This window comes from Bos javanicus, chromosome 27 (genome assembly GCF_032452875.1).
Source record: "Bos javanicus breed banteng chromosome 27, ARS-OSU_banteng_1.0, whole genome shotgun sequence".
In the NCBI taxonomy this organism is placed as follows: domain Eukaryota; kingdom Metazoa; phylum Chordata; class Mammalia; order Artiodactyla; family Bovidae; genus Bos; species Bos javanicus.
The window spans coordinates 34,713,282-34,734,465 of NC_083894.1; the positions used below are offsets into that span (position 1 = coordinate 34,713,282).

At 36.6% G+C, this 21,184-nt stretch overlaps 1 protein-coding gene across 3 annotated transcripts in view; it reads right to left on the reverse strand.

Annotated features, from left to right (window-relative positions):
• The window catches only part of LOC133240020 (A disintegrin and metallopeptidase domain 3-like), a 113,875-nt gene that overhangs the window by 65,009 nt on the left and 27,682 nt on the right, over positions 1-21,184 (reverse strand). For all 3 annotated transcript variants that reach the window (XM_061404543.1, XM_061404542.1, XM_061404540.1), the window contains 4 exons: positions 12,605-12,667; positions 1,943-2,014; positions 1,324-1,490; positions 169-250 (listed from right to left, as the gene is read on the reverse strand). In XM_061404543.1, the coding sequence (XP_061260527.1) occupies positions 169-250; positions 1,324-1,490; positions 1,943-2,014; positions 12,605-12,667 (384 nt within the window). The remainder of the gene's footprint in view (positions 1-168; positions 251-1,323; positions 1,491-1,942; positions 2,015-12,604; positions 12,668-21,184) is intronic.

The window sequence follows — 21,184 nt, forward strand, 5'->3', positions numbered from 1 at the left end:
AAAATAAAAAAAAATTAAAAATGACAATGTGAGGTTTAAAGTAAAAAATACAGCACTGTATTAAAATATTAATTTAATAAAATGTTAGATATACTATACACATTTTTGTTCTTAAAGAAGATACTAACTTTCAAAACATGATATAATTACTGAAGAGAAGGGACATACCAGAGCAAGTCCTGCAGCAAACTTTGGATCACATGCCATTCCATGATATGTTGCTCCTACATAATTAGGATGGTCCCTGTAACTAAATAATAACATTTTCCTTGTGGATAAATGCACTTTAAATTATTAATAACTTAATGATCTTTAAGAATTAGATTCCTCAATAAAGCTGCGTTCTTTAAAACATGAATATTGTGTATCATGTCTAATGCTCTCAATCATTTTGTATTTCGGTAGTCTCCCCTGGTGCCTCCAAATTAAGTTCAAAAGTCAACTTTGACATTGTATGGTGCACAGCTTAAAATCCAGCAGTGCCTCATCCTTCCAGAAATTAATCTCTATTGCTGTCAACACTGGATGGACAAAGTCCTAAGACATAAAAGTCAGGATAGATTACTGCCATGAATTTGCATGTAGTAAAACCTCAGATGGCATAAAAAGTGTTGGATTGGAGGACGAAAGAGAAAAAGTGTGCAGCACAGTCATCAGGAAAAACAGAGATGGGATGCATTAAGTGTCCACACACACGTTAATCCTTAGTTAAAGCTGCTCCTGAACCTCCACACCTGACCTTAAATTCCACAGAGACACCAGAGATTTATAGATGTATCCATATTACTTAAGGCCTTTTGGAATCATGTTTTTGTTTTTTTTCCATCCAAAATAATCAAATCAGTACATAGAAAGACTCTTGAAAGTTACAGTGCAAGCAGCTAAATAGCTACACCTTAGGTCAGGATAGAAATTCCATAAGATCGCCACATTACCATACTTACGTTTTCTAATGTAAGCAGATTTATATGGATTTATTGCATTCTGTTAACTAATGTATGCTTTATTTAATGTTAAAATGCTGGTCTTGGTTATTTACCTCTGCGAAATTCTTTAAAACCATACAGGCCCTATATTTTCCCAAGGCTTTCCATATTTTCAGTTCTTGAAACTCAGAAGTAAGCAGACCACTCAGGCCTACCATGCTTTAGTATCTTACATTGAATCATCAGATTTATAGTTTGCATTCTGCCAACACAGTACTCACATAGTCATTTTTTGAGCTATCTTTTTTATTCTAAATAATAAATTTTGTGTACAATTTTGATAGTTCACTTACAAATAGTTTGATAAACTTTATACCAATGAAAATAAATTACTTACATTAATAAGTATGCCAAATCATGGGAGCTTTGTAATAAAGATTTTTCTCTCCAGGACACAAATCTTTGTAGTACATCATGTGCATCCCCATCAGTTGAAATCTTATTTAGATCTGACCAGATTTCCAGAGAAGTTAATATAACAGACACTTGAAGCTGAGAATACATCTAAAAATAGGAGATTCATGATATATGGCTATAAGTAATCATAAATATAATACTATACATTTACATGCAATGCCAATATATCTGATTAGCTATAGTTTTTTCAGATGAAATTCACTGGTGGAATAAGCTAGTTTGAAGGAGTATACATTTTATAAAATTGCACATGTCAGACTTCACTGGTGGGCTGTAGTTAAGAATCTGCTTTTCCCTGCAGGGTCGTGGATTCCATTTCTGGTCCAGGAAGATCCCACATGCCACAGAGGAACAAAGACCATGCATGGCAACTATTGAGCCAGTGAGGCACGAGGAACAAACCCACGTGCCGCAACTGAGAACCAATGCAGCCAAATAAGTACATGAGTATTTTAAAAAGTGCACATGCTAGTTATTCAAACAATGCTACTGTATTTACATGAATGCTTCTTATTTAAATATGAAACGTAAATACTCACAGTGTTGATTAGACTAAAAACATAGATAATTTTCTCAGATGCAAGTGCCACTTCAGAACCCATATAATGATACTGAAAGGCAAATTTTATTTTTTAGTCATCAGTGAAAATGACTAAACTACCACATTTCAATGGATATAAAAATGGTAAAATAATGCAGCATGCAAACAAAAAGACAAAATTATAATTAAGACTTAACAAGTACTTAATAAGTTCTAGACTTAAACCTAGGGACATTATATAGTAACCAATAATACAAAATAGGGCTTCCCAACTTGCTCAGTACTAAAGAATCTACCTGCCAATGCAGGAGATGTGGGTTTGATCCCTGGGTCAGGAAGATCCCCTGCAGAGGGAAATGGCAACTCACTCCAGCATTCTTGCCTGGAAATCCCTTGGACAGAGGAGCCTGGAGGGGCTACAGTCCACGGGGTTGCAAAACAGTTGGATATGACTTAGTGACTGACTAAACAATGACAATATTAAAATGAGATGGTGATGATTATATTCCTCTTTACACATGTAGTTATTTAGGATCAAAAGTTAAGATTCCAAGATTGCATAATTAATAAGGGTTCCTTTTTATTCACATCCTTGGCAACAATTGTTATTTGTGGCTTATTTGATTATAGCCATTCGGATAAGTGTGAAGTGATATCTTTTAGTAGTTCTGATTTGCATTTCAGAGATGTTGAACATCTTTTCTGTGCTTATTAACCATCTGTAGGTCTTCCTTAAAAACTGTCTATTCGGTTCTCTTGCACACTTTTGTTTATTTTCTTTGTATATACTTCCTTTTATGTTTTTTTAAATTTATTTATTTTAATTGGAGGCTAATTACTTTACAATATTGCACACTTTTAAATTGGGTTGTTTTTGATATTGAGTTGTATGAACTGTTTATATAGTTTGGATATTAACCCTTTATCAGTCATAATTGACAACTACTCTTTTCCCATTCTACAGGCTGTCTTTTCATTTGTTTATTGTTTCCTTTGCTGTGCAAAAGCTTTTAAGTAGTTACTATTTGCTTATTTTTCCTTTCACTTTCTTTGCCTGAGGAGACAGATAAAATAACACTGTTATGATTAATGACTGAGAGTGTTCTGCCTATATTTTATTCCAGGAGTAATATGGTTTCCTGTCTTACATTAAGTCCTTATTTCATTTTGAATTTATTTTTGTAAATGGTGTGAGAAAATGTTCTACTTTCAGTCCTACATACATAGGTGTCTTGTCTTCCCAGCATCACTTATTTTTAGGACTGCTTTTTTCTTCAATGTATAGTCTTACCTCCTTTGTTGTAGATTGACCATAAGTGCATGCGTTTATATCTGGGCTCTTTATTCAACTCCATAGACCTATGTGTCTGTGTTTATTCTTGTATCATACTATTTTGATTACTGCAGCTTAGTGGTATAGTCTAAAGTCACACAGTGTGATACTTTCTTCTGTTATTTCTCAATATTGATTTGGCTATTTGAGATCTTTTTGTTTCCATACAAATTTTAGAATTACTTGTTCTAGTTTCATGAAAAATGCCATTGGTATTTTGACAGGGGTTACACTTAATCCTTAAATAGCCTTGGGAGTATGGGCACTTCAACAACAGTAATTCCTGAGATCTATGAAAACACTGTGTCTTTCCATCTGTTTAGGTACAAGTCTTTTACTTTAGATTTTTTTCCTAGGTATTATTCTTTCTGATGCAATAGTAAAGGAGATAGTCTTCTTAATTTCTCCTTCTGATAGTTCATTGTTAGTAGACAGAAATGCAACAAATTTCTGTATATTAATTTTGCATCCAGCATCTTTACCAAGACATTGATTAGCTTTAGTAGTTTTTGGTGTTGTCTTTAGGATTTTCTGGAGAAGGAAATGGTAACCCACTCCAGTATTCTTGCCTGGAAAATCCCATGGACAGAGGAGCCTGGTAGGCTACAGTCCATAGGGGAGCAAAGAGTTGGGCATGACTGAGTGACTTCATTTCTTTCCACTTTAGGATTTTCTATGTATAGTATCACGTCATCTGAAAACATTGACTATTCTCTTTCTTCCTTCCCAAGTTGGATTCTATTTCCTTTTCTTTACTGATTACTAAGGCAAGGACTTTCAGCACTATGTTGAATAAAATTTGCAAGCAAAGACATGCTTGTATGGTTCCTTATCTTCAAGGAAGTGCTTTCAGCTTTTCACCATTAAGTATGATATTAGGTGTGGGTTTGTCATACATGAGCTATATTATGTTGAGGACCATTTTATTTATGCCTCTTTTCTATAGAGTTTTTTTTATCATACATGGAAGTTGAATTTTGTAAAAATCTTTTTCTGTATCTACTGAGATGATCATATGGTTATTATGTATCTGTTGGCCATCTGTAGGTGTACCACACTAATTTTTTTTGTGGATACTGAAAAACTGTTGCATCTCTGGGATAAATTTCACTGTGGTGAAATGTGGTGTATGATCCTTTTAATATAGTGTTGAAACTGGTTTGCTAACATTTTGTTGAGAATTTTTGTGTATATGTTTATCAGTGGTATTGGCTTGCTATTTTCTTTTTTAAAAAAGATTTATTTGTGGCTATGTTGGATCTTCATTGCTATGCATGGAGTTTCTCTGCAGTGTGTAGGCTTCTGATTGTGGTGGCTTCTCTTGTTGCAGAGCACAGGCTCTCGGCCAGCAGGCTTCAGTAGTTCCAAGATGTGGGCTCAGTAGTTGAGGCTTGCTGGCTTAGTTGCTCGAAGACATGGGATGTTCCGAGAGCAGGGACTGAACACACGTTCCCTGCATTGGCAGGTGAATTCTTATCCACTGAAGTACCAGTAACCATTCGATATCACAGTAATCCAAGTCTATGGCCCAACCAGTAATGCTGAAGAAGCTGAAGTTGAAGACCTACAAGACCTTCTACAGCTAACACCCCAAAACGATATCCTTTTCATTATAGGAGATTGGAATGCAAAAGTAGGAAGTCAAGAGATACCTGGAGTAACAGGCAAATTTGGCCTTGGAGTACAAAACAAAGTAGGGCAAAGGCTAACAGAGTTTTGCCAAAGAACGCACAGGTCATAGCAAACACCCTCTTCCAACATAAAAGAAGACTCAACACATGGACATGACCAGATGGTCAACACCAAAATCAGATTGATTATATTATTTGCAGCCAAACATGGAGAAGCTCTATACAGTCAGAAAAAAACAAGACTGGGAGCTGACTGTAGCTCAGATCATGAACTCCTTGTTGCCAAATTCAGACTTAAATTTTAGAAAGTAGGGAAAACCACCAGACCATTCAGGTATGACCTAAATCAAGTCCCTTATGATTATACAGTGGAAGTGACAAATATATTCAAGGGGTTAGATCTGATAGAGAGAGTGCCTGGAAAACTAGGGATGGAGGCTTGTGAAATTGTACAGGAGGCAGTGATTAAGACCATCCCAAGAAAAAGAAATGCAAAAAGGCAAAATGGTTGTCTGAGGAGGCCTTACAAATAGCTATGAAAAGAAAAGAAGCTAAAGACAAAGGAGAAAAGGAAAGATATACCCATTTGAATGCAGAGTTCCAAAGAATAGCAAGGAGAGATAAGAAAACCTTCCTCAGTGATCAAAGCAAAGAAAAAAGAGGAAAACAATAGAATGGAAAAGACTAGAGATCTAGTCTTAAAAATTAGAGATACCAAGGGAACATTTCATGCAAAGATGGGCACAATAAAGGACAGCAATGGTATGGACCTAAGAGAAGCAGATATATTAAGAAGAGGTGGCAAGAATACACAGAGGAACTATACAAAATAGATTGTCATGACCCAGATAATCACAACGGTATTGTCACTCACCTAGAGCCAGATATCCTGGAATACAAAATCAAGTGGGCCTTAGGAAGCATCACTACGAACAGAGCTAGTGGAGGTGATATAATTCCACATGAGCTATTTCAAGTCCTAAAAGATGATGCTGTGAAAGTGCTACACTCAATATGCCAGCAAATTTGGAAAACTCAGCAGTGCCACAGGACTGGAAAAGGTCAGTTTTCATTCCAATCCCAAAGAAAGGCAATGCCAAAGAATGTTTAAACTACTGCACAATTGCACTTATCTCACACGCTAGTAAGATAACGCTCAAAATTCTCCAAGCCAGGCTTCAACAGTACATGAACCGTGAACTTCCAGAGGTTCAGGCTGGTTTTAGAGAAGGCAGAGGAACCAGAGATCAAACTGACAACATCCACTGATCATTGAAAAAGCAAGAGAGTTCCAGAAAAACATCTATTTCTGCTTTATTGTCTATGCCAAAGCCTTGGACTGTGTGGATCACAATAAACTGTGGAAAATTCTGAAACAAATGGATTACCAGACCACCTGACCTGGCTCCTGAGAAATCTGTATGCAGCTCAAGGAGCAACAGTTAGAACTGGACATTGAACAATAGACTGGTTCCAAATTGGGAAAGGAGTACGTCAAGGCTGCATATTGTCACCCTGCTTATTTAACTTATATTCAGAGTACATCATGCGAAATGCTAGCCTGGATGAAGCACAAGCTGCAAACAAGATTTCCAGGAGAAATATCAATAACCTCAGATAAGCAGATGAAACTACCCTTATGGCAGAAGGCGAAGAAGAACTAAAGAGCCTCTTGATGAAAGTGAAAGGGGAGAGTAAAAAAGATGGCTTGAAACTCAACATTCAAAAAACTAAGATCATGGCATCCGGTCCCATCACTTCATGGCAAATAGATGGGGAAACAATGGAAACAGTGAAAAGCTTTACTGGCTTGGGCTCCAAAATCACTGCAGATGGTGACTGCAGCTATGAAATTAAGATGCTTGCTCATTGGAAGGAAAGCTATGATCAGCCTAGACAGCATATTAAACACCAGAGGCATTATTAGCAAAGTCCATCTAGTCAAAGCTATGGTTTTTGCAATAGTCAACAATGGAGGTGAAAGTTGGACTATAAAGAAAGCAGAGTGCCGAAGAATTGATGCTTTTGAACTGTGGTGTTGGAGAAGACTGTTGAGAGTCCCTTGGACTGCAAAGACATCCAACCAGTCTATCCTGAAAGAAATTAGTCCTGACTATTCATTGGAAGGGCTGATGTTGAAGCTGAAACTCCAATACTTTGGTCATCTGATGTGAAGAATTGACTCACTAGGAAAGACCCTGATGCTGGGAAAGATTGAAGACGGGAGGAGAAGGGCACGACAGGTGATGAGATGGTTGGACAGCATCACTGACTAGATGGACATGAGTTTGAGTAAGCTTCGGTCATTGGTGATGGACAGGGAAGCCTGGTGTTCTGTAGTCCATGGTGTCACAAAGAGTTGGACATGACTGAGTGACTGAACTGAACTGAATTACCAGGGAATCCCCGCAATTTTCTTTTCTTCTTTTTTTCATGATATCTTTTTCTGACTTTCCTGTCAGGTTGATGATGTCCCCATGGAATAAGTTCAGAATGGTTCCATCCTCTGCAATTTTTTGGAATAGTTTGAGTAGGATAGATGCTAACTCTTCTCTTAAGTTTTTGGGGAAATTCACCTGTAAAGCCATAAATGTTTGTTTTTTGGGAGTTTTATAATTGCAGATTCAATTTCATTACTTGTAATTATTCTGTTCACATTTTGTATTTCTTCCTGATTCAGTCTTGGGAGATTGTCCATTTTTAAGAATTTTCCCACGTCTTCCAAGTTGTGCATTTTATTGGTATATAGTTGTTCAGAGTAGTCTCTTATGATCTTTTATGTTTCTTGGTGTTTGTTGTAAATCTGCTCTTTCATTTCTTATTGTATTGACTTGGGACCTCTCTTCTTTTTCCTTGATTCAGTTCAGTTCAGTTCAGTTGCTCAGTCGTGTCTGACTCTTTGCGACCCCATGAATCGCAGCACGCCAGGCCTCCCTGTCCATCACCAACTCCCGGAGTTCACTCAGACTCATGTCCATCGAGTCAGTGATGCCATCCAGCCATCTCATCCTCTGTCGTCCCCTTCTCCTCCTGCCCCCAATCCCTCCCAGCATTAGAGTCTTTTCCAAGGAGTCAACTCTTCGCATGAGGTGTCCAAAGTACTGGAGTTTCAACTTTAGCATCATTCCTTCCAAAGTAATCCCAGGGCTGATCTCCTTCAGAATGGACTGGTTTGGATCTCCTTGCAGGCCAAGGGACTCTCAAGAGTCTTCTCCAACACCACAGTTCAAAAGCATCAATTCTTCGGTGCTCAGCCTTCTTCACAGTTCAACTGTCACATCCGTACATGACCACAGGACAAACCTTAGCCTTGACTAGATGGACCTTTGTTGGCAAAGTAATGTCTCTGCTTTTGAATATGCTATCTAGGTTGGTCATAACTTTCCTTCCAAGGAGTAAGCGTCTTTTAATTTCATGGCTGCAGTCACCATCTGCAGTGATTTTGGAGCCCCCCCCCCAAATGAAGTCTGACACTGTTTCCACTGTTTCCCCATCTATTTCCCATGAAGTGATGGGACCAGATGCCATGATCTTCGTTTTCTGAATGTTGAGCTTTAAGCCAACTTTTTCACTCTCCACTTTCACTTTCATCAAGAGGCTTTTGAGTTCCTCTTCACTTTCTGCCATAAGGGTGGTGTCATCTGCATATCTGAGGTTATTGATATTTCTCCTGGAAATCTTGATTCCAGCTTGTGTTTCTTCCAGCCCAGCGTTTCTCATGATGTACTCTGCATATAAGTTAAATAAGCAGGGTGACAATATACAGCCTTCACGTACTCCTTTTCCTATTTGGAACCAGTCTGTTGTTCCATGTCCAGTTCTAACTGTTGCTTCCTGACCTGCATATAGGTTTCTCAAGAGGCAGGTATGGTGGTCTGTTATTCCCATCTCTTTCAGAATTTTCCACTGTTTATTGTGATCCACACAGTCAAAGGCTTTGGCATAGTCAATAAAGCGGAAATAGATGTTTTCCTTGATTAGTCTGCCTCTCTTCTATTCTTCTTTTAGTACCTATTTCATTAGTTTCAGTTCTGTTATTTATGATTTCTATCCTTCTACTAATTTTGAGTTTTATTTGTTCTTTTACTAATTCCCTTAGGTGTAAAGTTAGGTTGTTTATCTGAGATTTTTCTTGTTTCCTGAGATAAGCCTGTATCAAAACCTGTGTGAAAAACTTCTCTCTTAGAAATGCTTTTGTTGTATCTAAGATTTATGGATGGTTGTGTTTTCATTTGTCTCCAGGCAGAGATTTGATTTTGTGGTGACCCATTGATATTAAGCAGTACATTGCTTAGCCTCTATGTGTTTAGTTTTTGTTTTGGAGTATTTTTCTTGTAGTTCATTTCTAGTCTCACTGCATGTGTTCAGAAATGATGCTTGGCATGATTTCTGAAATTTACCAAGGCTGATTTCATAGGCTATCATGTGATCTATTCTGTACAATGTGCCATGTGCAGTTGGAAAAATTTGCAATCTGCATCTTTTGGATGGAATGTTCCATATATATAGAATGTGTCATTTAAGGCTTTTGATTTCTTATTGATTTTCTGTCTGGATGATCTGTCCATTGATGTAAGTGAGGTGCTAAATTGCCTACTGTTATTGAGTTACTGTTAATTTCCCCTTTTATGTCCATTAATATTTACTGTATGGTTTTGGATGCTTCTATGCTGGGTGCACAGATATATACATTTGTTATACCTTCTTCTTGGATTGATCCCTATCATTATGCAGTGCCCTTGTCTCTTGTAACAACCTCTTTTTCAAATCTATTTTGTTAGATATAAGTATTGGTACCCTGACTTTTTTTCGATTTCCTTTTGCATGGAATACCTTTTTCCATTCCCTCACTTTCTGTCTGTGAGTCTTTAGATCTGAAGTGAGTTGCTTCTCAGCAGTGCATATATGAGTCTTGTCATGTATCCATCTAACTACTCTATTTCTTTTTTCTTGGAGCATTTAGTTCATTTCCATTTAAAGTAATTATTGATATGTGTGTTCACATTTCCATTTTGTGCATTGCTTTGGATTTCTTTCTGTAGGTCTTTTTTGTTCCTTTCTTCTTCTTTTGTTCCCTTCTCGTATGATTTGATGACTACCTTAATATTATATTTGGGAATCTTTTACTTTTCTTGTGTGTATATAGTATACATTTTTGCAGTTACCTTGATGTTTTTATGTAACAATCTATACATACACATATGTGTTTATATATGATTAAGTTATTGATCTCTTAAATACATTTCAAATACATTTTTAACAATAAATACATTTCAAATACATTTTTAACAACCATGTATGTATATTCTCCTCACCTCGCAATTACTGCTTTTAATATCTTATTTTACATCTAATTTAAGTATCTCCTAACCCCTTATTATAGATATAGATGCTTTTGTTAAAAGACAAGATTCTTCCTACCTTCCTTCCAGCTTTGCACGTGAGATGATTTCCTACATTTACTGTATGTTTGCTCCCACTAGTGAGCTTTTCCTTTCATAATTTTTGTATTTCCAGTTTTGGACTTTTCGTTCATCTTAGTAAAACTGCTCTAACATTTCTTGTAATGCTAGTTCCTGAACTCTTTAAGTTTTACTTGTCTATAAAAATTTTGATCTCTAAATCAAATTTGAAGAGCCTTGCTGGATAGAGTATTCTTGGCTGTAGATTTTTCACTTTCAGCATGTTAAATACTTTGTGCCTGCCACTCCCTTCTGGACTGCAGAGTTTCTACTGAAAAGTCAGCTGATAGCTCTATGGATGTTCTTTTTGTTGTTTTTCTTTTCCTGCTTTCAGTGTCCTCTTTTCATTGTTAACTTTTGTCATTTTAATTACTATCTCTCTCTTCTCCTTTTGGGGGGCCTATAATGCACATATTAATGTGCTTAATGTTGTCCCAGAGTTCTCTTTCAAGGTTCTCATTTCTTGTCATTCTTTCTTTTTTCTGTTCGACATCAGTAATTTCCATTACACTGTCTTCCAGCTCACTGATCCATGCTTCTGTATCATTTAGTCTCCTATTGGCACCTTCACGGGTATTTTTCATTTCAGTGTTGTATTCTTCATCTATGTTTGGTTGTTCTTCATACTAATATTTTCTTGCTCTGTGTATGCATTCTTCTTCTGAGTTTTTTGATCATCTTTACAAGCACTACCCTAACCTCTTTCTCGAGTAGGTTGCCTATCTCCATTTCACTTAAACATTCTTTGGGGCTTTTTTCTTGTTGCTTCATCTGGAACATGTCTATCTAAGTATTTGCATTTGTATGTACCTGGTAGGTTGGTTGTACTTCTTAACGCTGGGGAGGAACATGTCTATCTAAGTATTTGCATTTGTATGTACCTGGTAGGTTGGTTGTACTTCTTAACGCTGGGAAGTGGCCTTTTGCAGGCATTGTGTGTTTCAGCAACCGATCCAACTTTCATCACCTTTGGTGTATACTCTAGTGGCTACCCCTGTGTGGCTGTGTGGGTTTTTCTGTTGCTGAAGGCTGACTAGGTGAGAGGTCTGTTAGTCTTGTTTGCCCCCTGGTCCAGTTGGTTGGCAGTTCTGCCTCATGCATTGGCTGCCAGGTGCTGGTTGGCAGGACCAGGTCATAAGGCAGCTGACTGTGAAACTCCAGGGAGCTCTGGGATAGTGCTGGCTCAGTGCTGTATGGAGTCAAGGTGCAGAACATTCCAAGGCCATGGCACTTCCACTGCTGGGTGAAGCCTGGTCCTGGGGCTAGTGCCTAGCTGTTGATAGGCAGAGCTGGGGCCTGGAGCCTGGTTGGAGGGGCCAGGGATCCCAGAGCTGATGTCATCATGTTCTATTATTGCTTTTATAAAAGTTATTTAAAGATTTGAAAATTTCATTTTATGCAAAAATTCTAGAATATCATGACACTTACTGACTTATACAAAATTACTAGTAATAATGGACAAAACAGGTTTTTTTTTAAACTTATTTTCTTTAAGTGTTTGCTAAAACTAATTGTATAAATGAAAAGTTCCAAAATCAAATGTGTTCCTATGTATTATTCTTCTCCCTTTACAATTTACTAGATATTTACCCAGTGTGTTCTACAGAATGTTTACCATCAAATCATAGCCTCCCTCTCACCAACATTATGTTTTTCATAGTTAATTAGCAGTTAATTTTTTTAATTTTTTAGCATTAAATAATATCACACTGTCTGAATGTACCACAACTTATCCACTCACTTACTAAAGAAAATCTATGTTCTTTCCAAGTTTTATTAATATGAATAAAACTACTATAGCCATCTAAAAAATGATTATTTCCACCAGAATACCCAAGCAATTACACAGCACAAAATATTCTTATAAAAGATTATGTTTAATAAAAGGATCTTCTTCAATTTAGTAATAAATAAAACACTTTAAAATGAAAATTGACTTAAGGAAGTGTTTTGCCACAATTTGGGGGTGAACCCAGAAATATATGCAACTAGTTATAATCCAACAGATTACTAGATCTCCCCTTACATACAAAAATTTACATTAGTTCTAATAAATATTGTTATTGATCCCCTTATGTCATTGGAAAGCCAACTGATAACATGTCTTTATGTCCTGTCACACTGATACATATATTTTGAACAGAGTAATGTATTTCTGCATTGCAAAGATTATCTTTATATTCCTTTTCAATTTAAACAAAAAGGTATAAGGAAAATGTATCAATAATGCTTACCAAAGCTTTATCAATAATGACATGTATTTTCAGAACTCTTTTCAACAGCACACCTGAATCTTTCTGCAAAACAGAGGACATGAATTGATAAGATTTTAAAAATCTTATCTTGTTTGTAATTATCATGTACATTATACAATTATATATATGTATATATATATATGTATTTATATACACACACACACAGGTATAGATAGATAGATAGATAGATTATAGTTACAGATGCAAACATGTAAAGATATAATTACAAGAAATATAAGGCTCAATGCCCACTGAGTAAATAATCTGGGAGAATTTGCATAAACATTTTGAGAACAAATCAGAAGCTTTTGCCTTATATTCTTGATAATTAGAATCCTCAAAAAAAGTCACTAAAACGAGGGAGGATTCTTGTTTCTTTCTCCTCAAAAACTTCTTCTAGGTCCCTGATTTAACCTTCAAGCTAAGCAAATTCCCATCAACTTTCCCCCAAATGTTCATCTATTTTGTCATCATTTTTGTACTTGCAATTATTTACCATGGCCTACTTTCAATAAAATACATGTATTTTTTAAAATTATATTATACTTTATTTGATTACTTAAGTACAGTTCAAATTAATTACATTGTACTTCATTTGGTTACAAAGGGACTAACAGCCACTAAGGAACTTAATATCTCTTCTGAATTTCATCATTAAAATACAATTTTTAAAACATACTTTGATAAGAACACAGTTACAAGAACTGGTAACAATGTATACAACCATGCATCCATTACTATCAGTAAAATAAAGAATGTTTCCATTACCCTATAAAGTTAATAGCTTATAAGGCTCAAGGCAACCAGTGATCTGCTTTCTTTCACCATAGGTTACAATAACTTATCCTAGAATTTTATATAAGTGAAATCATATGATATGTCTTCTTCTATATCTGGTTTCTTTAACTCAGCACTTGTCCGTGTTGCTGTGATTATTGGTAATTTATTTGTTTTTATTGTTACCAAGGGTGAGATTTTAGAAACATAAAACAATTTGTTAATACATTTAACTGTTAATGACCATTTGGATTATTTAAACATCTTAGCTATTGTAAATAATGTAGATGTGAATATCCATGTACAGGTCTTTGGATACTTATTGTTTTTCATTTTTCTCGGTTCAATGTTTAGAACTGGAAAATCTGATTGACATGATACCTGTATATGCATATAGAAATATAAAAATTTGATTGTTTTCTAAAGTTATTAGGTTGGCTAAAATGTTTGTTCAGGTCTTTTCATTACATCAAATGGAAAAGTCTGAACCGATCTTTTGGCCAACTCAATAATTAGATCATTCTGCATTTTTTTTGCCAAGAACTAATGTCAACTGCTCCTCACTCTTGCCTTCATTTGGTATTGTCATTCTTTTGCATTGCATCCTTTCCTGTAAGTATGTGCTGGGAACTCACTGAGATTTTAATTTGCAGTTCCTGTGTAATTAATGATGTTGACCATCTTTTCACAGCCTTTGGCTCATTAATTTGGTTTTTCCTAAGTCCCCTACTAGAAATTTTGTTTGGTTTGACACTTAAGTTTACCCTCTAATTCAATTTTTTAGAATAAGGATTTCCATGTGGAAATCCAATCTTTGTGCATAATTTGATGAAGACGTCATTTTTTACTTTCCAAAGACCTTAGCACCTTTGCATATAATCATTTGGGCAAGAGCACATGGCTATACCTCCCCTCTATGGTATTCCACCGTTCCACACATAAACCAATAGCACAGTATGTATCTCCAGAGCAGAAGTCAGAAAACTATAGCCTATGGTATACCCTCCTCAGTTCAGTTCAGTCGCTCAGTTGTGTCCAACTCTTTGGACCCCACGAACTACAGCATGCCAGGCTTCCCTGTCCACAACTAACTCCTGGAGTTTACCCAAACTCATGTCCATTGAGTCGGTGATGCCATCCAACCATCTCATCCTCTGTCATCCCCTTCTCCTCCTGCCCTCAATCCCTCCCAGCATCAGGGTCTTTTCAAATGAGTCAGCTCTTCACATCAGGTTGCCAAAGTATTGGAGTTTCAGCTTCAACATCAGTCCTTCCAAGGACTGATCTCCTTTAAGATGGACTGGTTGGATCTCCTGGCAGTCCAAGGGACTCTCAAGAATCTTCTCCAACACCACAGTTCAAAAGGATCAATTATTCGGCGCTCAGCCTTCTTCTTAGTCCAACTCTCACATCCATACATGACCACAGGAAAAACCATAGCCTTGACTAGATGGACCTTTGTTGGCAAAGTAATGTCTCCGCTTTTCAATATGCTATCTAGGTTGGACATAACTTTCCTTCCAAGGAGTAAGCATCTTTTAATTTCATGGTTGCAGTCACCATTTGCAGTGATTTTGGAGCCCCATCAAAATAAAGTCTGACACTGTTTCCACTGTTTCCCCATCTATTTCCCATGAAGTGATGTGACCGGATGCCATGATCTTCATTTTCTGAATGTTGAGCTTTAAGCCAACTTTTTCACTCTCCACTTTCACTTTCATCAAGAGGATTTTTATTTTTAGTCCCTCTTCACTTTCTGCCACAAGGGTGGTGTCATCTGCATATCTGAGGTTATTTATATTTCTCCCAGCAATCTTGATTCCAGCTTGTGTTTCTTCCAGTCCAGCGTTTCTCATGATGTACTCTGCATATAATTTAAAGAAGCAGGGTGACAATGTACAGCCTTGACGTACTCCTTTTCCTATTTGGAATCAGTCTGTTGTTCCATGTCCAGTTCTAACTGTTGCTTCCTGACCTGCATACAGGTTTCTCAAGAGGCAGGCCATGTCGTCTGGTATTCCCATCTCTTTAAGAATTTGCCACAGTTTATTGTGATCCACACAGTCAAAGGCTTTGGCATAGTCAATAAAGCAGAAATAGATGTTTTTGGGAACTGTCTTGCTTTTTCCATGATCCAGCAGATGTTGGCAATTTGATCTCTGGTTCCTCTGCCTTTTCCAAAACCAGCTTTAACATCTGGAAATTCACAGTTAATGTATTGCTGAAGCCTGGTTTGGAGAATTTTGAGCATTACTTAACTAGTGTGTGAGATGAGTGCATTTGTGCGGTAGTTTGAGCATTCTTTGACCTTGCCTTTCTTTGGGATTGGAATGAAAACTGACTTTCTCCAGTCCTGTGGCCACTGCTGAGTTTTTGAAATTTGCTGGCATATTGAGTGCAGCACTTTCACAGCATCATCTTTCAGGATTTGAAATAGCTCAACTGGAATTCCATCACCTCCACTACCTTTGTTTGCAGTGATGCTTTCTAAGGTCCACTTGACTTCACATGACACGATGTCTGGCTCTAGGTGAGTGATCACACCATTGTGATTATCTTGGTCATGAAGATCTTTTTTGTACAGTTCTTCTGTGTATTGTTTCTTGCCACCTCTTCTGCTTCTGTTAGGTCCATAGCATTTATGTCCTTTATCAAGTCCATCTTTGCATGAAATGTTCCCTTGGTATCTCTAATTTTCTTGAAGAGATCTCTAGTTTTTCCCATTCTGTTGTTTTCCTCTATTTCTTTGCATTGATTGCTGAAGAAGGCTTTCTTATCTCTCCTTGCTATTCTTTGGAACAATGCATTCAGATGCTTATATCTTTCCTTTTCTCCTTTGCATTTTGCTTCTCTTGTTTTCACAGCTATTTTAAGGCCTCCCCAGACAGCCATTTTGCTTTTTTGCATTTCTTTTCCATGGGTATGGTCTTAATCCCTATCTCCTGTACAATGTCACGAACCTCTGTCCATAGTTCATCAGGCACTCTGTTTATCAGATCTAGTCCCTTAAATCTATTTCTCACCTCCACTGTATGATCATAAGGAATTTGATTTAGGTCATACCTGAATGGTTGAGTAGTTTCCCCTACTTTCTTCAATTTAAGTCTGAATTTGGCAATAGGGAGTTCATGATCTGAACCACAGTCAGCTCCTAGTCTTGTTTTTGCTGACTGTATAGAGCTTCTCCATCTTTGACTGCAAAGAATATAATCAATCTGATTTCGGTGTTGACCATCTGGTGACGTCCATGTGTAGAGTCTTCTCTTGTGTTGTTGGAGGAGGGTGTTTGCTATGACCAGTGCATTCTCTTGGCAAAACTCTATTAGCCTTTGCCCTGCTTCATTCCGTATTCCAAGGTCAAATTTGCCTGTTACTCCAGGTGTTTCTTGACTTCCTACTTTTGCATTCCAGTCCCCTATAATAAAAAGGACATCTTTTTTGGGTGTTAGTTCTAAAAGGTCTTGTAGGTCTTCATAGAACCATTCAACTTCAGCTTCTTCAGTGTTACTGGTTGGGGCATAGACTTGGATTACTGTGATATTGAATGGTTTGCCTAGGAAACGAACAGAGATCATTCTGTCATTTTTGAGATTGCATCCAAGTACTGCATTTCGGACTGTTTTGTTGACCATGATGGCTACTCCATTTCTTCTAAGGGATTCCTGCCCACAGTAGTAGATATAATAGTCATCTGAGTTAAATTCACCCATTCCCATCCATTTTAGTTACCTTAGGGTTTTATGATAATGTCTATTCTGTTATTCACCAGTTCTATTGTCAATGGCTTTCATTTTCAAAATGGCTTTGTTTTTCTTTTATGTCTATTTCTTGAGCACTTCCAGGATCTTTAAACAGACTGTGAAAGCGTAGACTTGTGAGTACTAAAGAATGGATCTCTGGGGTTGTATTATTTAGACTAGAATTTTAATGCTGTAACTTACAATAATAATTTGAACTCTCTAGGTCTCTGCTTCCTTCTGAAGAGAGGGATAATTGTCCTTGCTCTCAGAATTGTAGAAAGAAATGGAAAGACAGGGCATACTGTCAAGGTCTTACAACAACAGGTGGCACCCTGTACATAAATATATAACAATATCAATATTGTTTTTAACTCATTTTAGATCATGTAATTTGTGTTATATTTTATATTTATATTTGTTTTTATGTCCCATGTTTATTACTTTTGTATTATTCTTTCAGAATACATTCATTTCTTTCATGTCAAACTTTTGTTGAACAAATGGTGGGGATAATTGACCTACACTATATTTGGTTCATAAGAAATGACCAATTTTTCAAGAATGATATTGCTCCTTCTCTGAGAGAGAAGTTGGTGAGAGATACCTATTCAGCTCAGGTTAATCAAGATGGGGATTCAGACAGTCTTCTCCCTTTACTCCTATCTGAAGTCAAATACTATTGGGGACACTTTGAGGCCCCGAGTTGAAGCTGGAAAAGGAAACAGCTAGCATTTTCATCTACCTTGGTCTTTGCATGAGCAAAGCCCACACATCATGTTAAACCACTGACAGAAATTCATCACTTCATTGTATTTGACCTAATAGTGTTTACTCATGAAGAATACAGTTTGAGGATAATAGCTTACAAAGTTGTCCCATCTCCTGATTTGACAGATAATTCAGTGTATTTGACAACTACTCCTTAGAAATGTGGTTGTGTTGTGGCCTGCTAATCTTCTCATTCCTGGTGAGATTAGAGTCTCTCTCTGTTATTCTAAGTGTGGTTTGTTTTACACATTAGGAAGGGTATTAACAATAGGGAGGAAAGAAATGGTTTTAATGAAAAATATCAGTTATATAGTTCTGACTGGGTAAATAATTACAGGCTGAAAACTACCTTGCCTTATTTTAAGTAATTTTTGTGTTGCCTTTCAATCTTCAATATTGGTGCTAAGTAGTTTCATGCCATTCTACATTGTGTTTATACAGAAGAAATCAGATATTTAAAAATGCTGATTCAGAACCCCTGCTTAAATCATTTTGATTCTCAATTTCATTTGTATTGGAACTCATACTATATCACCTGCATTGCTATTTTAATTGCATATCTTATCTCTCAAATTTCCTTGTCATTTTTGTTTATACTTTAGTTGTGTGTGATTTCTGGAATTTTCTGTGATGAACTTTCCTGTTTTTACACCTGTGTAGCATGCTTTTAATTCCCAAGAACTGTTATCTGCTGAATTTTATTTTTTAAACAGTGCTCTGTTCTTATTTTGTGGATGAAATATTTTCTTCACCCTTTCTGAGTATGGGCTTCCCTAGGGGCTTAATCAGTAAACAATCTGCCTGCAATGTGGGAGACCTGGGTTTGATCCCTGGGTTGGAAAAATCCCCTGGAGGAGGACATGGCAACCCATTTCAGTGTTATTGCCTGGAGAATCCCATGGACAGAGGAGCCTGATGGGCTGCAGTCCATGGGTTCACAAAGAGTCGGACATGACTGAGAGACTAAGCATAGCACACCTCTCTGAGTATATTGTCATGTTGCTTTCTTCACTCTCTCTCTCCATTCCTTAGTGCCTCAAGATTAAACATTTTGAATTTTTCCATGACAATATCTACCATATTAAATTGTTTCATCCTGTGTCTAGTTCTTCTCCATATTAGGTATTGACAGCATATTGCAACATCCATGACCACATATGGAGGTTATGGGCTGCTGTCTTCAGAGAGGGTAAATTATCTGGAATGTTTAATGGGAAACCTTGCTGTCAACATACTTAGTTTTGATTCTTTGGGGTGGTTCAATTCCCTCCTGGATTCTAATGAACATCTTAGAATGTTTAAAACCATTTCCCAACATCTAGTGTGTCAAGTTTAATATATTCACACAAATTTTGGTATAACCACCTTCTATTATGATTTACAAAGACATCTATGCCTGGTGACCCCACTTCACACATTCCACACAAGAAAAGAGTCTTAGACCAGCTGTGAGTTTACAGCAGAAACAATTGTTTAGGAGAGGAAATTAGGTTTTATATGTATTTTTAAACTTATTTTCAACCACCTGTCTTCCTAGACCCACCCTTAATATCATTTCCTTAGGTATTTGGACTCATAGTTAAAAAGACATTTCAGTAGTTGCCTTGTGCAAGGGTCCCCAGTCTTGGGCCACCAATCAGTAACAGCAGTGACATCCCTGGTTTCTTCTTAGTTCTGAAATTTTAGTGTCTTTTATTTCATATTGCATTCTATTTTGTATCCAAATTTTCCATATTTAGCTCCAATTACCTTGTTTCAGTACATGAGAAACTACTGGTAGCAAATACTAATAGTAGTAGTAGGAGCAATATTTATTGATATTCATCAATCACTTACATTTCTGACATACTATGCTAAGTAATTTTTAATTACAAATTTATTGAAACTTTAAAGTACCCGTGTGACTTGGGTATTATTTTTATTACTGAATTTTTACAGATGAGAAGATTTAAATATAAAAAGATAATATGCTGCTGCTGCTAAGGCACTTCAGTCGCGTCCGACTCTGTGAGACCCCATAGATGGCAGCCCACCAGGCTCCCCCGTCCCTGGGATTCTCCAGGCAAGAGTACTGGAGTGGGGTGCCATTTCCTTCTCCAATGAATGAAAGTGAAAAGAGAAAGTGAAGTCGCTCAGTTGTGCCTGACTCGTAGCGACCCCATGGACTGCAGCCTACCAGGCTCCTCCGTCCATGGGATTTTCCAGGCAAGAGTACTGGAGTGGGGTGCCATTGCCTTATTACTCTGCCAAATACTTGTGGCTACAGCCTAATTGACTAGAACTTCAAGCTATGGCAGCTGGAATTGTATGTTACCTTTGCCTCTGTCAACCCCTCTTTTATTGCTGACTCTTCAAGTCAAGTTGGGGGGTTCTAGTGCAGGGCTATTTGTCTTTGCCATAACATGTCAATCCATTTGGGTTTTCCCACTGCCATAGAGGAGGGTTCATGGAAACCTTTAAAGTTATTTTATGTGACAATGCTCTGCTTCAGTTTTGAAAATGGTCTTCAACTGTGTCAGTGTTGTACTGCAACAGGCAGATGGCATAGGGTTGGGAGTCACATCTCAGTTCTATTAAAAAGGACATTTTCATTTCTATATATAACTATATTTTATCATTTTTATGACATTCTGAAAGGGTAATTTTTAAAATCTGCATTTGTACTAGTATTTTTGGCAAAATAAAAAATATTAAAGCAATAATGAGATGAAGATCATAAAAAATTAAATTCACATTTCATATTATAATTTTGTTTTGCCTCTCTAAACAGGATATCCAATTTTGATATGAATATGTGGACAGAGTTTCATTTTCGTAACTTTTGATGGCAAAATGTAAAGTTGTGCAAACATTCTAAGTAGGAAGTTAGAATATATATCTAAAAATCTTGGAAATATGCCTATTTCTAGATAAAAGCATTTTTAAGAAAAGTGTGAATGTTCGAAAATCTGGTACATTCATGCAGTATTTCTTGATTGAAGTTAAGAATATAAATATGCAAAATATACCATAATGTTATAAAACATATGTTTTAAATTTATATATATATAACATATATGTATATGAAAAACAATATATCAAAATGATTGTCCTGGATTTCACAATAGCTTTTTGTCTAGAGAATAGTATTATGGTCAGTTCTTATTATCCTTCTGCTTATATTTAAATTTTTAATAATATTAACTAACATTCATTTAAGATAATAAGAAATGCAATGTAACTTAATGATAAGTGAAAACTTATATTATCCTCTTAATAGCACAAATGAAATTTC